The 20735-nt window shown below is 37.3% G+C and overlaps 1 protein-coding gene and 1 pseudogene across 1 annotated transcript in view; both read right to left on the reverse strand.

Annotated features, from left to right (window-relative positions):
* Positions 1-2200: 2200 nt before the first annotated feature.
* The window catches only part of LOC140239234 (solute carrier family 2, facilitated glucose transporter member 5-like), a 67959-nt gene continuing 49424 nt past the window's right edge, over positions 2201-20735 (reverse strand). The window contains exons 9-11 of the mRNA XM_072319111.1: positions 19181-19256; positions 9153-9280; positions 2201-8192 (exon numbers count right to left, since the gene is read on the reverse strand). Coding sequence (XP_072175212.1) covers positions 8001-8192; positions 9153-9280; positions 19181-19256 — 396 coding nt within the window. The 3' untranslated portion in view covers positions 2201-8000. The remainder of the gene's footprint in view (positions 8193-9152; positions 9281-19180; positions 19257-20735) is intronic.
* Positions 10464-12152, reverse strand: LOC140239112 (uncharacterized; annotated as a pseudogene).

The raw sequence follows: 20735 nt of genomic DNA on the forward strand, positions 1-20735 counted from the left end.
TTCTGGTCTACAAATCCACACAGATTGCTTTTTTATAATTAAATATGTACAGCAATGACTGTGAAGATATTCACACAATAGGAGTATAATATGCGAGTATATAAGTAAGAGAGTAACATAGGAGTAGCATGTTTTGGGAGACATGAAATTACCCTGTTTTCACTCTTTTTCTGGGAATGCAGTCCCAGTTTTTTTGCCACTGTAAGAAAAGTGTACCAGAATGGCATTTCATCTGACACTTATTGTGAATTTTTCATGTCACTGTCAATCACACAACTGATTGATATTTCAGTTGGAAACCCTGCAAAAAGTAATTATTACTTATATTGTACACATGACACTCTTTTGCATTTATGGCTATTTACCAAAGCACTGTACAGGCACAAACCATATACTACTGTATCTACATCTTTGCTGTTTCAGTTCCACACAGCTCGACTCCATGTGTAAAATATCACGGTTCCACACAGGTATCCCCTTTTCATGTCTGTTTGACCTGTGTTGCGAGACTTAACTTGATAAAGCATAGTTCGACCAGATTCCCAGTCTATTCCTAGCTCATTAAATCATTATCAACGTAATACCAGTGTCTTGTATGGCACTCGCAATAAAGACCTCATCAACAAGGAGATACTAAGTAAGCTGCGTACTCTTCTAATGCGACGCATTCATCGCTTTCACATTACACTGCTCGATAATGTGTCAACTCGTCTCCGACCTACTTTTCTCTGTGGTCGGACACTGCCGACATTCTTCTTCAATCCTTACTTGCATTCGACACAGATTTGTATGAGGAAAACGAGAACAACAGCAATCATACACCAACTTGTGGAATGCTATGATACACAGTAAACAACACAATGCGTACATGTTCACAGGAATTTTCAGAATTGCACACTCTGATTATTTGGATTTCAAAAGGAAACTAACAACAAAAAACCAAAAACTGTATGGAATCACAGCAAAGAAGGACCAAATCTTGTTTGCATATTACTACATGACCGACATGCACCCTGTATCATTACGCTCTTCAGTGCCTTCTGGCGATATACTAACAAAATAATCAAAAATACGGTTTATTTTAAATCATCAAAGTGAGTCAATTTCCTTGAAATGTAAGTCACTCTACATACAAAACTCCCTTTGTCTCATAAAACAATATCGATTCTATTTGTGAAAAACAAAATTATGAAAGTTGAACTCCTCCATATCTGACTTTCTCCTGCTTTGTATGACTTTTGTTTATAAAGCATTCCACGAAATCAGCTTAAATTTACTAATATTGATGAGAAGAAATTTGTCACGCTAACAAGCAAGTTGAGTTACAAAGATACTGAATACAGTACAATGTTAGTAATACCATGGGGAAGATAAAAACCCAACAAATCAAATTTGTTTTCATCTATTTGTTGCCTTTCACCACCATTTCCTGATAATGTCCAAGAAAGAGGGTTATCTGTTCTTGTTAATTTAAAGGCAATTTTGGTCACATTTTCAAGACTTCTTATGATGTATAGCTTGTGTAGCTTTATTTCCCAAACCTATGACAGAGATAGTAAAGTGGCCACAAAATAAACTATAAGAAAAAATTGACCCTATGTTAACGTGCACTAAATCATGCAAAAGATTACTCATTTGAGACATTTAATAGTTTGAGTCAGGAAGTGGTGAAGGCATGCTTTATAAAAATAGCAATAAATTTGAATCCAAAAACGGTGATAAACTTTGAAATGTAAACAGGAGGTACAATGTAGATACAATATAAAACTTTATAGATAATTTACAGAAAACTTCAAAATATCAACATATTTTACACCCGTATTATCTAATTCCCATTTCTTTTTTCAGCTTTTTGGTTTGGGCATTAAAGAGGAGATTATGGTGATGGACGACATTTGATTTTTATAGCATTTCAAACGGTACAAATATGCAGTCATCCAAGCAATACAAATTGACAGTTTCCTGCCATTTACCAAGTATTCCATTTCAACAACTGTCAGATTTTGTGTCATCAAGATTCAACCTGGTCACTTCGCTCTTTCTGCACTAATGTTTACATTTTGCTTTGCTTGACTAGCCTCAGAGTTGTGTGCCTAGCTACGATCAATAGCAACTACCTACTAAATTTGATGCGGAGGGGAGAAGAAAAGGAAACGTGGAGACGATCTTATCATGTGATGTTCATTCCAATGAAGTGGCCTGCTGCAATTTATTTCTTATGACATGACACAAAACTACTGACAAGAAATCAAATCCTTTATATTACAGCTTATCCAGAGAAAGTCGGTGAATATATATATATACATAATATGTACATTCTTAACAAAATGATAACAAAGGAACTTAAGACATATGAATCTACTTTTGAGAATACACATGATCTCAAAACACTGATCTTAAATGTAACAAATCATCAATTCAATAATTACACTGTAAAACCCTCATAAAGCCATAGTTGCTTGTATTTAGATGCAATGGATTTAACAAACGCGAGAATTAAGAGCAGACAATATGAATGAACAATCAACCCTCATGGTATAAAAAATCTGCGTAACTTTTGTTATCCATTCTTCATCTGTCACAGGATTTCTTTACTTTGGGGGTTATTCACTTTTCTTTCTCTCTTTTGGCCAATTTAATGCTGGCCTTTCCAAAAATACTGTATAACCATATGAGGGTTTAATCTGTATGGGCTACATACACATACACACACGTGTATCTCAAGCTGCATTTCAAACAAAATCAAAATAAGCTGTCTTGGTGATTAATAGCAAATTCAGTCTGCTTATCTTATTTAGCAATGCAAAATTCTTTGGCTCTTTTGTTTTTAAATCCAAATTGGCAACATCTGGTGGATACAAACTTCAACTTCGGTAAGTTTCTAATCTTGTTACACAATACTATCAAATTGCCACATGGCAGTACAATACTTTTGCAGTTTTGGCAATGGTATACTTTTCTGTCAACGAAGCAAAGGTACTACAATCTTTAATTTGGCATCTGAGAATGAGGTATTAAGGTTTACTTGCATACCCTGTTTGAGGGTAGCTCATCCTGTATTAGGGCTTTGTTTGTCTGTCCTACATTCACATCTATTTCAAGCTGCATTTCAAACACAATCAAAATACAGCTGTCTCGGTGATTTAAGAGCAAATTCAGTCTGCTTGAATATCTTATTTAGCAATGCAAACTTATTTGGCATTTTTCTTTTCGTAATACTGTAGACAAAATCATATGGGTCTTAGCGTTTACTTCTTTATTTACTTCGATAAGTTTCTAATCTTGTTACTCACCAAATACTACCACACTGCCACATGGTGGACACAATACTATTGTGGTTCGGCAACAGTAAAACTTTTGAAGACAATCATGCAAGGTACAGTATTAGTCTTAATTTGGCCACTTGGTATGATGTACATGTACTATTTTTGGACTTTGGCAGATTGTTTGAGGTCCAGTGATAACGTAACAAGTCAACATTTGGGAGTACTTGTTCTTTTCATTTGGCAAATCAATATTATTCTTCAGCTACAAACGCCTTGGCTCATGTTCCCGAGGTGGCTCATATCCGGAAATTGGCATTCATTTCTGACCCACAAGCGAATTTCACTCAGATTCAAGAGTATTGAGTAATCTGAGATCTGTCATCTCTTTCAAATTTCGAGATAACTGCTGGGGAAATAAGTCACTAACACATTGCAGAGATGCACATAACTGCGTTTTAAATCTCTATTCACCTTGATTTTTGCACTGGACTGTTCTGTGCAGCGCAATATAATGAGAAAACACGCAATAATTTATTGTGCTTCCAAAAAGAGTACAAAAACATTTTTTCCTCTTCCTCAGCTATTTCCCGATTGCACACAGAATCAGTGGCACAGTAATTGTCCTTCTACGTTTGCCGACATCGACAAAGCACAGGATATTCCTACCATACTCTAGAGCAACACAGACGCAGTTTGAAAAGAAAATAGGAAGAAGATACTGATATGAATTCTTCTTTCCATCAAAAAAGCATGATTTACAGTGAAAAACAAACATTACTCCAATTTGTCGATAAGCACTGATGACTAGAGTGTCTTACAATGTTATTACAACTTTAACTTGCGATTTTTGCATGCTTAAACTACAAGTGTTTCAGCTGGGCATACCTATTTCCAGAACTTACAAACTATAAGAGGATGAAGAATGAAGAAAAGAAAAGAAAAAAAAAACATCCAAAACACACAGATGAACGATGTTTAAAGAAACCCTGTCATTTCACAACCGTAATTCACAACCAGAACTCTTGACCAATTTACTGTAAAGGCCTACCATTATTAATCTACGAATGAAATATTTTACAAATGACTTCCCTACCGTAAACCAGAATGTAAATTGTAATTGCCAAAAGTCTACTCTTTTAATCTAATTCAGTTTAATCTAATTCAAATAAAAAAAGAAAGAAAAGAAAAAAAAGAGAAAAATATCACAATACATTGACTGGCTAACCAGAGAAAATGTTAAAGGCACTCATTGCTGTCATGTCTTTTTTTGTAGGGAAAAAATATTTCTATGAATTTTACTTCCAAATATCTTACGATAAAAAGCTTCACACATTTCATTCAGTGAGGGTATGAAGTCTGTTTTGTTCATGTGGGGGAAAAAACTCCCAATATTCGTAGGAAGCACATTCTTTGCAATTGGGTCGGAGTGGGGGGTCTCTGCCCATCCACTTGCACCGTATCAATGGGTGACTGAATTTTAATTTTTCTTCTCTCTCTCTCTGTTCTGGTCCTCATCTACCAGTGGCTTGTATGATTTAGTTAACCCTCTCTTGGATTTTCTTTCTACTCTCAGAGGTAGAGCTGTTCCTCCAACAATGACAGGACTTCAGAAAATGTCAAGAGGACCAATAGCAAAAAATCATCCTCAGAATACACAACTACATCCCTCCCCATGCTTTCACTTTAAACGTTTTTTTACGCTCATTACTCCCAAGGAGAAAATATAGCACTCTTTCCACACCATCTTGACTGATAACACTAACGGTTTATCAGGTTGCATTGAAGGAGGAAACATATTTACATGGTAGTCAAACTTACTGAACTTTAGTTATGATTACCACAATGTCCACTAGCATAGAAAGGTATTTTTGAATCTTGCTTTTTTTTTTTTTTTTTTTTTTTTTTAAAGTTTTATTCTTTTTCTATCCTATTATGTACAAGTTTATCTCATATGGACCTCTCAATTCAATCCATGATGTTGCACGGACTTGCTGCCGTTGCCATGGCAATATGTCAACCACCATCCAATACCACATCTTCTATTGATGCAGCCCCAACACACACTCTGCCAAGTGTCTCCAGAGAAGGGAACTATTTAAGATGAATCACAAGAAGAATAATTTACGATACATATACCTCACATTGTATATATACAGCCATCTCTTCTTATCGTAACTGATCGACAACGAATCGCGGTACTGCTCCATTATGGAACACCGGGCCATTTGCACAATACTGAATAATTCAACAAGTAAACTACCCTGTAACACAATATGTTATTCTGTTGTTCTTTGTTTTTGTTGTCTTTTAGATTTTTGTCTACGTACGTACATACATATACAAATATATTTCTGTTCATGTTTCATATAACTCTCTCTCTTTTTTTTTCATTTTTTTTTTTTCCTCATTAACCCCACAAACTAAAATCCACAATGTATCGTAAATGAACAATAGCTCCTCATGCAGTCTGAATGGTAGTGTCGTTGTGGAGTGAACTTGCCATTCTGGTTCCACAGAACACAACTACTTTACTTTTTAGATCGCTATTCTTGAGTGTTCTCCAAAATTTGAGTCACAATATCTTTCTTTAATTTTTTTTAGTCGGCTGGAACTCTTTACTTTCTTAAAAGGCTATGATTCACAGTGCATGAAGAGCTAATGTCCACCACTTATTCTACATGTGGAAAGCAAATATGACATGTCTTTCCCAGCCACTTTGTTTATATTTACAAATGGTTTAGAAATCCATTTCACACAGGCGAAATAAGAGCAGTCTACCCAAGATTATCCTACATGAGGGAGCTCTCACATGACACATGTGAATTGGTGCTGACAGTTAAAACACAGCTCCTGGTGAGTGACATAATACTGTGAAAGGCCCCCCAAAATTCCCAAAATATATGATACCGGTACTCTCTGAAAATAAAAATACGGAAGCAAAATAGAGTCTTTTGTCCTGGAGAAAACCATAATGAATTTGAGCTATGCTTAGTGAGGTTGATCTACAGCATGATGTGCCACCCTGTTTCAAGTACCATGTTATCGGTAGGGCTTACATAAAATGCAGTAAAATATTACTCATTACTATCTGATGAAGCAATTTATGTGTAAAAATCTAGATTTTGTGGAGTGTATTTTGTTTCTTTGCTACATTTTTCATCATTTTTTTTTTTGTTCTGGAAATAATATTTCATTTTGAAAGAGCATAAAGCTGCCTCAGAAAAATTGGAATATCCTCCTTGCATCCTGGCAATCATTCACAAACATCGGTTATTTCAAATTACCTGAATTTCATCTTCGACTTTGAATATATTATATACATACATGTATATTATGTCTATAGCACATGATCTATAACAAGGTTGAAGACGCTACCCGCCCAAGGTAAGATTTCAGCCTCAAGAAAATGCGAAGCGTGTATAGACTGGACCACCCGGGCACAAACGTCAATGCACTGTAGGCAAAAAAATCACTGCATAGAATCTCCAATGAAAGGGCATCTCTCTCTCTCTCTCAAAAAAAAAAAAAAATACAAAGAAAGCACAACATCAAAAGACATGCCTTCACTTTTGCAGTAACCTCCTTTACAAGAAGCTAATTTGAGAAGAAACACATGAACTCTCTCAATCCCTGTAACAACTCAAAAAGGCAGCAATCCACATGATTACTGCCAATCCATTGTCACACAATACTACTTATTTCCAAAGTATACAGCAACTAAATTTTTCCCCCAATATCTGCCGAGATACTTTTCGGACGTATTCATGGTGCTATCCTATAAAGGATGTTTCTGAATGGGGTGAACTCGACAACTTTCCTATGCTGTGAAATCAGCTTTCCTTTGTACCCAATCAGCCACGCGGACATACTGTATTTCTTCACTGCTGGTTATAAGTGTTTAATATGCTCCTTGAATACAACAGAGAGCAAATACAGCTCCGTATAAAGCAAACTGACTCTGCACTGCCCCGAAAGAAAATTCGGAGACATCCTTCGCGACAAAAGCAATCTAGATTAAAATACTCCGTTTGCGGCAGGTTAAGGGTTTTCCCACACTGTAAACAAATCAGGCAAATTATTTTCAACCATTTCATATATCATAGACAAGATTATTCATTAGTGCTATTGTTCTTGTGTTTTTCTCATTTTTTTTCGATGGTAACATCCACTTTCCGAAAAAAAAATGGCGGCCCACATCGGCTCGAGAAAGTTCTATTTTATGTGAGGATATGTTTTCAAAATCCACGAACATCGGGAAAACGACAAAAAATACAGTTTCTTGGACCACTGTTTCTTAACTGTTATGTTCAGAAGTGCCGAAAATAAAATTTTGGATGCGATATGTTGTCATTTAGGTGAGAAAATTTCACTTTTGTCGAAGATTGTGCCCATTTTATCGGTTGGTTTTTGTTGATTGGTAGTGTGTTTGTATATGTGTAGTGTGCATGTAACAGTGCAATGCTGTGTTTAGCGGTATATTACAGAGTATGTTGTACCTGCCGCGAACGGGCGCACGGCCGCATACTGCCGCAGTTACTCTAGATATTGCTTTTTTTTTTTGCTCCTTGGTTCCAACTTTTATAATGTAACTTCTCTACCCTAATATAACTATCCCCTTCAAAGACCACATCAGATAAATCTTTTGCTACAATACAATGTTGACATGGCGACTTCTCCAATCTTTGTGCCCTGGCAGTCGCCTTCGCTACTCGCTTCGCGTTTCCAGAGACATCATCAAGCTTTCGCCACGTTGTCCTGTAGTTCGTAGTTGTCCCGACCCTTGCCCTTGCCCTTGCCCTTCCTGAAGTCGTCGGCGATCTCGTCGAAGGTGCGGTTCATCGTCTCCGGCACATAGAAGTAGGAGAAGATGGTGGTGAGGAGGACGAAGAACATGAAGACCAGGAAGGAATACGCTCCGATTGAGGCCTGAAGGGATGGAGAGAAACGAGAGAGAAGGCATTGCACATATCATTGCGCAATTACTTACAAAATCATTTTCCTTTCATTCGTTTCGCATTTGTTGCGATTGGGAATGTCTCTCTTGAAGGCCCACTTTCATAAAATGTCCCGCAACCAATAATTACATAGTAGCAGTGTAAAACCAGAAATATTTGCGGCAAAATATTTTTGTGAATTGGAGACGACCGCTTCTTTCATGGCATGAAATTTTTTCGCTAATTGCAACTGGCATTCAATGCAAGTAGTGTAGACAGGAACTGTTGCACGCATTTTAATTTTGAAGTCTTGGCTCCTTGCGAAATTCACGAAAATTTCATGCAAGCAATAATTTCTGGTTTTACAGTATCAGAATACCACAGACTGACTATGACCTTTAATACACATGTGACATGATGTTAACAGTTCTCTAGTTTCCCCTTTTGCTTTTACTGCTCAAGGAATCTCTTTTTTTACATCTTGGAAGAGAGAATCATATCTTTTCTCAGCAAATGCTATCCTCAAGATCAAGGTACAATGATGACACACATGCATATACTGTAAACATGGACATTTTTTTGCACAAGGTTCGGGTAAATAACTTCTGTATCTTTAAAATTCTGTTGCCTGTCAACACACTACCAGTAAACGCACAAATTCATGTGGATGAAGTATAATAAAGCACTGATTTGCATGCCTTTAATTCTCTTGAAACTGCACTCTTGCACTCTCTTCAAAGGGCTAGAAACATTCAATTCTGAGGAGTAGTTTGTAGCAAGGAGATGAAAATCTCTTCTTCCAAAATCTGATCTAACCTGAAAAGAAACACCACCACCACTCCATGATCTCCCAACTTTGGGTTGGTTTTGTCATGAAACAGTCGCACATATATTTCTCACAGTTCGCTCTCTTTTCAGGCAGACAATAAGAAGAAGATGATGCTAGGCTCACCTGGATGAAGGGGAAGATGAGACCAACGAGGAAGTTGCACCACCAGTTGGTTTGGATGGCGATGCTCATGGCAGCTGGACGGGGCCCCTGCGCCCACAGCTCGGGAACGATCACGAAGGGTACAGGTCCTGAAGAGATAGGAATCATGTTCAAGTGTATCAATAACATGAAAATTAACTTTGTGACATGGAAGAGCACCTAAGAGGTATCCCAAATATGCTATTCATTATTTGACAATTTTTTGACACTTTCTATTGCAATTTGGAATATTTTTCTAATAATTATTTTTACTCGTAAAGAGCTTCACACTTTCATGTTTTCAGAAAAAATTGGAGTCAAAAGGGGTCTGAGCTTTCGATCCTAGCAGAATCTTCGTCAGAGGCAAAATGACAAACATGCAGGGAAAGCAATCACATATAAGGACTTTACACAACAAGAACAGACAGGGACAAGCTGGGTACACAGAACAAAGAAACAAAGGAGAGGGTGGGAGGTCATGGGCAAGGAGCCCAACAGGTAAAAGGAGGGGGATTAAAGCAGGAGGGTGGACAGACAATAGGCAGAGGAGAGGGGACAGACAAAAGGCAGAGGGGGGTCAGTGATGATCATGAGGATCAAGGAGGCAACCAATGAAGGAAAAGGATGAATAGGGAGGCAACATCAAAGAAGATAGGGAACACCAGAGGGATAAAGAAAGGGAAAGAGTGAAAAAAGCAACAACAAAAGGAAGGGAGGGGGGGGGGGGGGGGGCTGAGCAAACAGTGAGCCCTGAAAGGTGTACCAGGAGGAGGCAACAAGGGGAAGAAATCAAACATATCAAAGTGTATGCATATACACACACAGTAATAATAATGACAATGAAATAACAGTAATGAAAAGAATATTGATAAAAGAAATAAAATAAAGCACATATGAAAACCTGGGGGAGAGAAAAATTGTATACATTGTAAGTACACAAAAAGCAGGCAAGGCAAAATAAGCACAAGTATGTGTAAACAAACAAAACCAAGTGTGTGTGTGTAGGTAGAAAAAGGCTGTATAAAAGAGACTCGGACTAGAGGAAGGAATCAAATGGGGAAAAAAGGGTCTGCAAATGGAAAAAAGCACAAAGAAAGAACAAAATGAAATTGAAAAATGAAAAAGCGAATAACAATGGTAATAATAATAATTTTAAAAAAATAAATATATATTTATATATTTTAAATATATATATATATATATATATATATATATATATATATATATATATATATATATATATATATATATATATATATATACATACACATATATATATATATATAAAGGTGGTTAGTCATTTCCCTCCTGGATGTTGAGGTCATGGGGTTGGATGGTGTGAAGTCGTCTCATCCAGAGCTTCTCTCTGCTGGTTCTGACTGTGTCTGGACGAGTGCCTAAAGATTCAATGCCCTGTAGAGTCATATCAGTGATGGAATGATCGGGTAGATTGAAATGGTGGCCCACTGGAGTGTCGAGCTTGGCTGTGTTGACAGTAGATCTGTGTCCGTAGAAGCGTCTTTTGAGTGTTGTCTTGGTTTCCCCAACATACTGGATTCTACAAATTCTGCAAGTGATGAGATACACGACATTAGTGGTAGTACAAGTGATGTTTCCCTTTGTGTGGTGAGAGAGGCCGGTAGAGTTGCTGGTGAAAGAGTCACTCTCATGGATGTGTATGCTACAAATGATGCACCTGCTGGCTGAACATTTGAATGTGCCATGCTGTAAAGGAGAAGAATTGTCAGTGAGGGAGGGTACTTCAGCACGGACGATGAGATCCTTGAGGTTGTGGGGGCGCCGGTATGCCAGGATTGGAGTATCTGGGACGGCCTGCAAGAGACGATCAGAGGTGTGAAGGATATGGTGATTATCACGAAGGATATTGTGGAGAGAGGGTAGATTGGGATGGAAAGTAGTCACAAGTGGTATTCTGTCAGTGGTGTCCTGCTTGTTGGTTTTCGGTTTGAGAACTTCAGATCTGGGGAGAGAACGAACTTTGTTGATGGCTTGTTGAACTCTCCTGGTACCGTAGCCCCTGGCTGCGAGATGTCTCTTCAGGTTCCTGGCATGGAAAGAAAACTCAGAATCCTCAGAGCAGATACGGCGAAGTCTGAGGGCTTGACTGTAAGGGATACTGGTTTTGCAGTGGCGGGGATGGCAGCTGGCTGAGTGAAGGTACTGATGGGTATCTGTGGGTTTAGTGTAGAGAGTGGTGGTGACATGGTTAGACTCCTTCCTAACGGTGACATCAAGGAAGTTGGTCTCTTCTTGGGAGAAGTCGGAAGTGAATTTGATGGTTCTGTGGAAAGAATTGATGTGGTCAGTGGAAGTATGGAGGCTCTCTTCCTCCCTGGTCCAGATGAAGAAAACGTCATCGATGTAGCGCCACCAAATCCATGGACGACAGGGGGCTGAATCTAACATCTGCTGCTCTAGCTTGGTCATGAAGAGACAGGCGAAGGAAGGAGCCATCCGGGTACCCATTGCTGTGCCAGATACCTGTAGGTAGTGCTTGTCCATGAATGTGAAGTTGTTTTTCGTCAGTACATGTGACATGAGGGATTTGATGTCAGATATGGGGGGGTTGGAATGGCCGCTGCATGTCAAAGCCTCACAGGAGGCTAGAATACCTTCATCATGGGGAATATTGGTGTAGAGAGAGGAGACGTCGAAAGTACCGATGATTGCTGTCTCGGGTATCTGGTCCTTGATGTCATCGAGCTTCCTGAGAAAGTCTGGTGTGTCATGGATGTAGGAGGGTGCGAGTGAGACAAGAGGTTTAATGTGGTGATCAACAAAGAGGGAAATGTTCTCTGTTGGGGAACCATTTCCAGAGAGGATGGGACGACCAGGATTGCCAGGTTTGTGGATCTTGGGGAGGAGATAAAATCGGGCAGGTTTGGCATTAACGGGGGAGAGAAATTTGTGAGCCTTCTTGGTGAGGTGTTCATGTTCCTTATTAGAACAATGCTCTTCCATATCACAAAGTAAATTTTCAGGGTACTGCTGCACTTTAAAGGGGGACTTTAAACCACACACATGATGTGGAATGCATAAATATTAAATTTTTGCAGAACATAAAATGAAGCTTATGCAAATTCACACAATGTTTCCTTTTTTGTTTGAAGCTATTATATATATATATATATATATATATATATATATATATATATATATATATATATATATGATAGAGAGTACTGGAATATGAGAGAGCAAATTTGAGCTGAAAGGTGAAAGGTTTGGTGTTTGAGTACGATATTTATATTGTACATTTGTGCCAATGAACACTGTGTTGTACACATGGCCCATGTGAGGTATTATAAATCAGCTTATGCTTTTGGTTTAGTTTAGAACAGATTGCAATTGAGAGAATACAGGATATATATGCAATGATGTTGGGTTGACATACATTAAAATTAGATATTTTAGGCTTTTTCTGCAGTAGGTTTACATATGTACAAACAATATACAGTACAGTGCTGGGGAGTAAGTAGGTCATTCGGAGAGGTCACACTCATCATTTTATATGCACCTAAGTGCTTTATGCATGCTTCATGTAATTTCAGACAGATTTTGATTGCTGATATGTTGTATATGCAAGGCTATACAGCCATTATTACTGAGAATTTTAGAAGTTGTGATTTATGGAACACACGCATATCATGTGTTGTCCTTCATTTTTATTTTCTTTTTCTTTTTCTTTTATTTTCAGCAGAAACATTGTTGCAATTTACAGGTTTCGAATTACCTGCAATAAGCTGTAAAAGAATATGACAAGAAGGCAACATATGAAGTTAACACATACTTCATCATACATCACTGGATCTACTGGAACAACGTTGACATTCACCAAAAAGTGTCATTGTCAACAGTTTACAAAGCTGTGTAATTCAACACTACCCAAGATTTGTAATGGCTTGCTTCACGAAAGGTTGAACCGACCTCTTCAACGCCGTCTTCATTTTGACAAGACACGATATCTGCACAAGGGTGTTACAGGTATTCATTCATCACGGTGGCTTTTCAAAACAGTTAGTATTTGTCAATTGTCAACATCAGTTCAATAATGTCTTCATCGTGACTATTTCTTCAGGATGAGTGACACTAACAGTGGCCCTTAATTGTCTGCAAAGGTCATGAGGTAATCATTGAAAAGTAGTTTCCAGTGGTGTAACCGGTGTTGAGCTAGTTGGAGTTACCCCTGATGACATCAATCTTGATGATTTGACCAGTCAGTTTGGGGGCACGAGAGTGTTGGTTAAAGACTTTGTGAGTGGTCATTCACAGAGTGTGAAGGTGGGCCTGGTTCAGATATATTATGTGAACCCCTGTACTGGATTGTGCACATCTTTAGAACTGATCTCTACGTGCGTACACACACAGCGGCAGAATCTTGACTGGAGTCAACTGTAACTGATGAGCGTGCACTTTGATGCACATACTCGCTGACATGTGGTGGACAGGCGCTAATTCGTGGCTTCAAATGTACCCCTGTGGGCAGTAAATGAAGACCGATTCAATCAGGCCACCAATGTTTCCTCATGCTGCAGGGTAAGGCACAGCTTGCATTGAGGACAAAGGTGAAAGTGTACTTTGATGCAGGACACTATGACAAATCCAAAGAAAGGACAGAGCACTTTGGAATTTATCCCATCGAAAGACAAATTACAGAATGTTTAGTATGATTCTTGTAATATATTATTTAAGCATGATATTCTTGTAGAAATGCATGCAATCCATGTTCCTCACTGTTTTTTCTTTTCATATATTTGTAGTCATATTTATTTATGCATGCAATTTAGTACCTTGAAGTCGTTTAAGTCAAACAAAAGTTGCATACCAAACTAATATGACTTGAAACAAGGAGGTTCATGAGCTTGAGTTCCAACTTGCTATACCAACATTCACACAGCTGCCAGTTTTCTATGGGTGCCCAAAGAATTCAACAGGTGCAAATGTGCCTTTGATGATCAGGGTTTGATGCTGCCATCTTTCTCAGCTATGTGAAGATTTATTGTGAACTGAAACATAATGTCACGTGTATTTTGCTCGTTTATTCATTAACCCATTGAGGACGAGTCCTGAGTATACTCGGGCAGGTGTCTATGGGAAAAGCATGTTGTAGGAAAATCAAACCGTCCTCAATGGGTTAAAAGAAACAGAATTTTGCCTACTGATAAAATATAAGTGTCCGGACATGTCCAATCCTGCAATTTTGATTTTTTTTAAATTTCATCAATCTTTGAGCAACTTCCAGTTATGCAACCCTGTGTCTTCAGCATAGTGTCTTCACGATATGTATTGCTCATTTTTCAAAAGTAGGGATGGCAAAAAGTAATTACCATATCATCCCTAGTGAGTGGCTGGTCATTATGCCACAAATCATGAATCAATTGTCTTCTTGTCAGTTTGGCACGTCTTCAAATACTTTTGAGTGGCAGCATCAAACATGGAATCAAAGCTGAGGGAATAAGACTCTTGTGACTCCATCTCTTAATCATCCTTGCTTGAAAAGATGAACAACAGTTGCAAGTTTTTGCAGATATTCTTATATTTATACAGCATGCCTGACAAATTCCTGATGAAGATGTTTTCAATTTACTTTTTTGTGCATAGGACATGGCAAAAATGTATTTTGTGAAAAGTCGATTCCACTGCAAGTTGTCTTTAAATGCGCACATTTTCAAAAAGTATGGGCTGATAAATGGCAGCTCCATTTGCATCGTGACAAGTGCATTAAAGTCCACACTTCCAGTATGTCCTGTGAAGAAGATTGTTACATGTGGATGATAAATGAGACTTTTTCTTTTGATAGAGGCATAATAAGACCTGTCATAAGTCACTCTCCAAGCTGGGTGAGCAAAGAAGATTTGAAAGTGTGCAGAGAAGGGCCCTAAAATTATTCCTGGAATTAGGCATTTGTCCCACTTGAAACTTTTGGGGGCATTTCATGAAGCGTTTTGTCTGACAAAATTGTTGGACAAATTTGCTCAATCAGATGCAAGGATTTCAGTAGCTTATAACAGTTTGTCAGAAAAAAAAATATCTGACAAAATGCTTCATGAAATGCCCCCCCTGAATCACCTATCCTCGCCATGTCTCAGTTACAGGTGAAAAGGATGGGACATAAGTGACATGAATAGATAATCTGCAAGGTCAATATCATGCAAAGTTTGGCACGTTTTGTCATAATGGAGGCAGAATATAGTCATTGAACGGAGCTTGGAAAACGGTGTTCTCAGTTTAGATATGAGGAAGTATTTCTTTGCTGACAGAGTGGTTGACACAGAGAATGGTCTCCCAGAAGAGGTGTGGTTTCTTCTGCCTTTAAAGAGGATATCCCCTACCCCACCCCCCCCCCCCCAAAAAAAAAAATAGATAAATAAACTTCAAAAGAAAGAGAAAAATATTCCCTATAGAACAACGTAAAATGACAAAAATTGGATATGAAATAAAGAAGACATCACATTTTGAAATTTCATTTTGTTGTTGTTTTTTGTTTTTTGAACATTTCTTGACCAGTCCTTATACAATATTTCATGTATGTTATTTACAAAAGTCGGGAAATTCTTATTTTTAGCTAATACAAGTTAAGCCATGTTCCCTTTAATACAAAAGTATATCAGAGTTAACATCTATTCTTTTCTATTTTGGGTGGTTTTGAGGCAAGTTGTTTATTTACAATGTATACAGCTGAAATATAAGATTTTTGTCATTTTTTTTCTCTATACGAAATGAATAAGAAATTTGTGAGAGCTTGGAATTGTCGATTTGCTGATTTGAGTATTAATGACCGGTCAAGAAATATTTTTTTTTTAAATGTGAAATTTCCAAATGTCATATCATCCTTATTTGCTATCCAATTTTTGTCGTTTTTGTATTGTTCTGTAATCATAATGGCCAGATTTTGATGTCTCGTCTTTACTTTTCTTTTACATTGTACATGTATATATTGTAAGATACTACTGCCACTGTTTGCCATTAAGTACCGATTGTCTTACTTATTCGATCATTTTTTTTGTTAACCGTCGTTGTTTGCTTTATGAAGTTCATTATATGTATATAGTATATCATATGCTTTCTGTATTACATCTTTATTTATGGCTTTGTTTAGCCATAAAACATTTACTTGTTTGTTATTCTTCCATGCCCCCTGGCGGGGCCGTTCAAGAATAAAATTCATTGTCACTGTCATTGTCATTGTCATTGTCATTGTCATTGTCATTGTACGGAATATTTTGCTCTTTCTTTCGAAGTTTATTCATTTTTTTGGGGTGGATTTCCTCTTTAAAGGCATAGTAGATGAGAACTGCAATGCAAGGATGTTGCATTTGATTGTGAATAATCACTAGTAAGATTCTTGGTCATGATTCCCTGCCACATGCTGTATGCCATACATTTCACACGGTTTTCGTTTCGTTTCGTTTCGTGAAATATTAATAATTATCAAAGGGATTGTATAGTTTTGGTCGAGACCTAACGTCAGGTTTATAACATCTTTTGGTGAGATAATAAAAAACTCTTAAGAAATATGAAAGAGCAAGTAATTTCAAGAAGGATTCAACATTTATTTGATGAAAATTGGTCTTGAAATGGCTGAGATATCCAAAAAAGCGATCCTAATAAAATTGACCGACCACAACTTTTAATAGGATCTCTTTGTTTTACCTTGTTTTTAGATATCTCAGTCATTTCAAAACCGATTTTCATCAACTAAACTTTTGATTCTCCTTAGAATTGTACATTTCATAGAGTGGTTTCTAAATATCTTGCAAAATGTTTCAGGCTGAATCCTCACCTCAACCAGTACTGTACAGTCCCTTTAAATTGATTAATAAATAGTTGAGCTCTGCACTTTGGAAAGATAGCAGCATAGGAAACACACAAATTTATTTGAGGGAGAAGCAGCAGAAGATAGTCTGGTCCAGTATTCAAAATGTGAAAAAAGTGGGTCAGTCCAAAAACAAATTGCAATGGAAACAATTCCACAAATATTTAGCCTGGAAGAGCCACTTAAAGAACATATTAACCCTAAAATTTGAGTGGTGGATCAATGCCTAATTTGCATGAATTCAAAATGGCCACCACTTAACCTATTTATGCCTAAATCTTGGGACATAAAACCTGCAGAAAGTAAATTCTGGTATCTACACCATTCTTTTTTTTTTTTTTTTAAATCAGGGAACACAATTATGACATCAGTAGTAACTTTAAAGTAAAAATGCATCCAAAATAGCTGCCGTATAGCCTGTTAATGCCTACATCTCCAAATATTTCATCTGTAGATGGTTCCCTTGGTGTCTGTGGTCTGTCATTGCTTATTGCAACTGCTATTAAGAATCATTGCTGCAGTATATGTAACACTTGGGGAATAAGTCACTGAAAATCTGCATAAATCTATAGGATTAGAGCGTGTTCAAATATATTACTACCGTGTATCATACCTCCAGAATATTATATAATATTATGCAGAATGCTTATTTTGATGCTCATATCCATAAATTCAAGAGCAAAGAACATTTTACAGTATCATGAACAACCTTAAACATATCCTGACTGCTAGTTGTATGAATTTGCACTTAATTTAAAAAGGACCTACAACGTGTAGTGCAGCACGACTCACATTTTTTTCCTTACATGAAGTTTCCAGGTTAAATGCAAGTGGAATGGTTTCTGTTCCAATTTCTCTTGGGCCATTTCATATTTTGAAAGGACCAGTCAAATTTTGGATAAAGTGGACAAATACTCAACTGCCAACGATGAGTTGACTGTGTCCAACGACACCAATCTACAAAATTAAGTGTAAGGTAAAAGAAAAGTAATGTTAAGAATAATGTTCAGGGTAACTTTATTCTCTGAGTCTTTTGAAGTAGGTAAGTCTAGAGCTCTTTTATCATGCCTCATTTCTGAAAATAAAACTGTGACTATTCAGCTGATTAAATCAGCTTTAGCATTGCAGCTGCTTGACACATCGCCCTTAGCTTATAACTTGTCATACTTTTCATTATGTGTTTGATACCCTTGTGCACTACTGAAATATTTTAAGTTAGCCAGACAAGCCAGGCATCACAATGCCTTAATCCAACAGGAAAACCCATGATAATACATATATCTGTGTGTGTGTGTGTGTGTGTGTGTGTGTACATATATATACATATATATATATACATATTTACCTCAATCTCTCTCTCTCTCTCTCTCTCTCTCTCAATTTATCTATTTGTCTGTGTAATCTGTATATCTCTTTAAGGGGCATTACGTATCCATATACTTTGACAATCAGTTTCCAGACATCTGGCGTCAAACAACAAAGGAGGCACTGGAGCGGATGAGGTGATTAGTGAATACCTATACAGTAAAGACTGAACCGTCCCTAGGATCAATTCAGCGTCCCAAACTCACAAATCCACTCCAGCCTCTGAAGCACTGCAGAAATATCTGTCTAACATATCTGCAACAATGTTTCCTTCACCTACTGGCATAGCTGTCTGGAAACTAAATGCCAGTTAGTGGGAATCATCCAGTCCCTTTAATCCCTATTGTTTCACCAAGGCCTATCCTGTTGATCTGAGACATTGTTGAACCCAGAGTAGGTGGTCTAATCCACCATGATTTTTTTTTTTTTTTTTTTTTTTTTTTTTTTGGGGGGGGGGGGGAGAGGGAGAATTTACAGAATACTGATAGGAAAAATAGAAATGCAGGAGCTATGTGCCTAGGTTGATATCATCCCTGGGGTGACAAGACCTTGTCTCTCAAACTCTAGAAATTTCAAGTGAGTGGAAAAACTTTTATCGTTTTCACACCATTTTTCATAAAAGTACATTATAACACTGTGGTGGATTACTTCATAACTGTTCTGTTATAAAACTCAAATCAGTGTCTTTGAGGTCCAAAGTTATTTTTATTTATTTATTTTTTTTTATGTAGGCCTATGGCAATTGAGATATGAGGTCTTGTCGCCTCAGGGGATGATATGGCCATAATGGGATTAACTTTTGACTCACCAGGCCCTATGGCGAATGAAATGATGTAGCAGTAGATGAAGACAAGGGACAGCCATTTCATCCAGTCCAATTGTGACTGAAAAACAAACAAACAAAGTAACAAACAAATGAAGAGTCACATTCTACATAAATACTGTGCACGTTAATTAACCTGCAGGGGAGGGGGGTTTATTCTTCAACCCCCCAAAATATTGTTTTCCAGTCATGGGAGTCCTACTCAGTAAGCATGAGACTGATGTACTACATGAAACAAGGATAGGCAGCAGCTTCCCACAGATGCCTGGCCTACCATAGACATCTGCACACCTGTATGCTGAGTGCGTAAAAGCGAAATGATATTTGCGTCCCCAATTGCGAATTCAACCACCCATGATATTGTCTCACAACTTCCACTTTGTGAGACTATATATCAAATGCCTGCAAAATATTTGGCATCTGCAGTAAATATCTGAATGAATGACTGAACAAAGATAATCATAGCACCAATAATTTAAACGCAAATTTGAAATCTCATGAAAGCTTTTCTGGGAGCCTCATGCAACAACTAAAATCTTAAGTTTGTGATATATATGGGCAAGTCCAAGATAATGTCCCCTCAGATGCTCAAAATTCATCTTGATTTTATCAAAAAGTTATTGATATCATGTTGTAGCCAAAGAGTTAAATCATATATTTCCAGCAAAGAAAATATTGAATTATGCAAATTTATGCAAGAAATATGGCCTTGATTTGCATAAATCAAAAACAAACCTTACGTATGGGACAAATTATAAATATTCATCTAAAATCAGTTGAATTTGTCCTTGACCTAGTTCCTTTATGGACATGACCCCTGTATGAGTTAGTATAATCTGCAATTGGTAAGACAAGGTCAGCACATTAATTATGCAAATTATGCACTTTCCCAGAACATAGTGTCCCATACGTAAGGATTTGAGTATGTTTTTTTAAGTTTTTTCTGAAGATTTGTAACATTGACCAATCATACTTTAGGAAGTTCTAATTTATTCATGTCAACTCCAGATTAGCAAAACTAAATGAGGAAATTTAATTAGTCCTTCATCTTATAACTAATTAAAGTTTGCTTACGTATGGGACAAATGCCTTACGTATGGGACATTACATGCAAAGTGAATGGGAAAACCGCCTTTTGACATGAATGCTATATGTCCTTACATTTGTTTGGTTAATGGTTATCTTTGCACCTACTCTGAAGGAAATGTCTATATATCTGCCTCTCCTACTCAGTTGACCTCAGGGAGAGTGTAAGAACAGCATTATTGAGTCATTCTATGATTAAGAAAGGAAAATAAAGAATATTCATTTATACTTGTATTTTCTTATTTTCATTACAGGCTGTGCAGCTGGTCTTAAATTAACATTCCCCGTTAACATTTTGATATTGGACATTTTCTTCATTCAGTTATCATTTTCAACTTTACCTCTCTACAAAATGACTTTGTCCAAGAATGGGATTCTCTGAGTGTCATTTTAGGTGCAGTACACTGTTCAGCATGTACCACAGGTTGTACAGCCTCAAAAGCGAAATCAAAAC

This window comes from Diadema setosum, chromosome 15 (genome assembly GCF_964275005.1).
Source record: "Diadema setosum chromosome 15, eeDiaSeto1, whole genome shotgun sequence".
Lineage (NCBI taxonomy): Eukaryota > Metazoa > Echinodermata > Echinoidea > Diadematoida > Diadematidae > Diadema > Diadema setosum.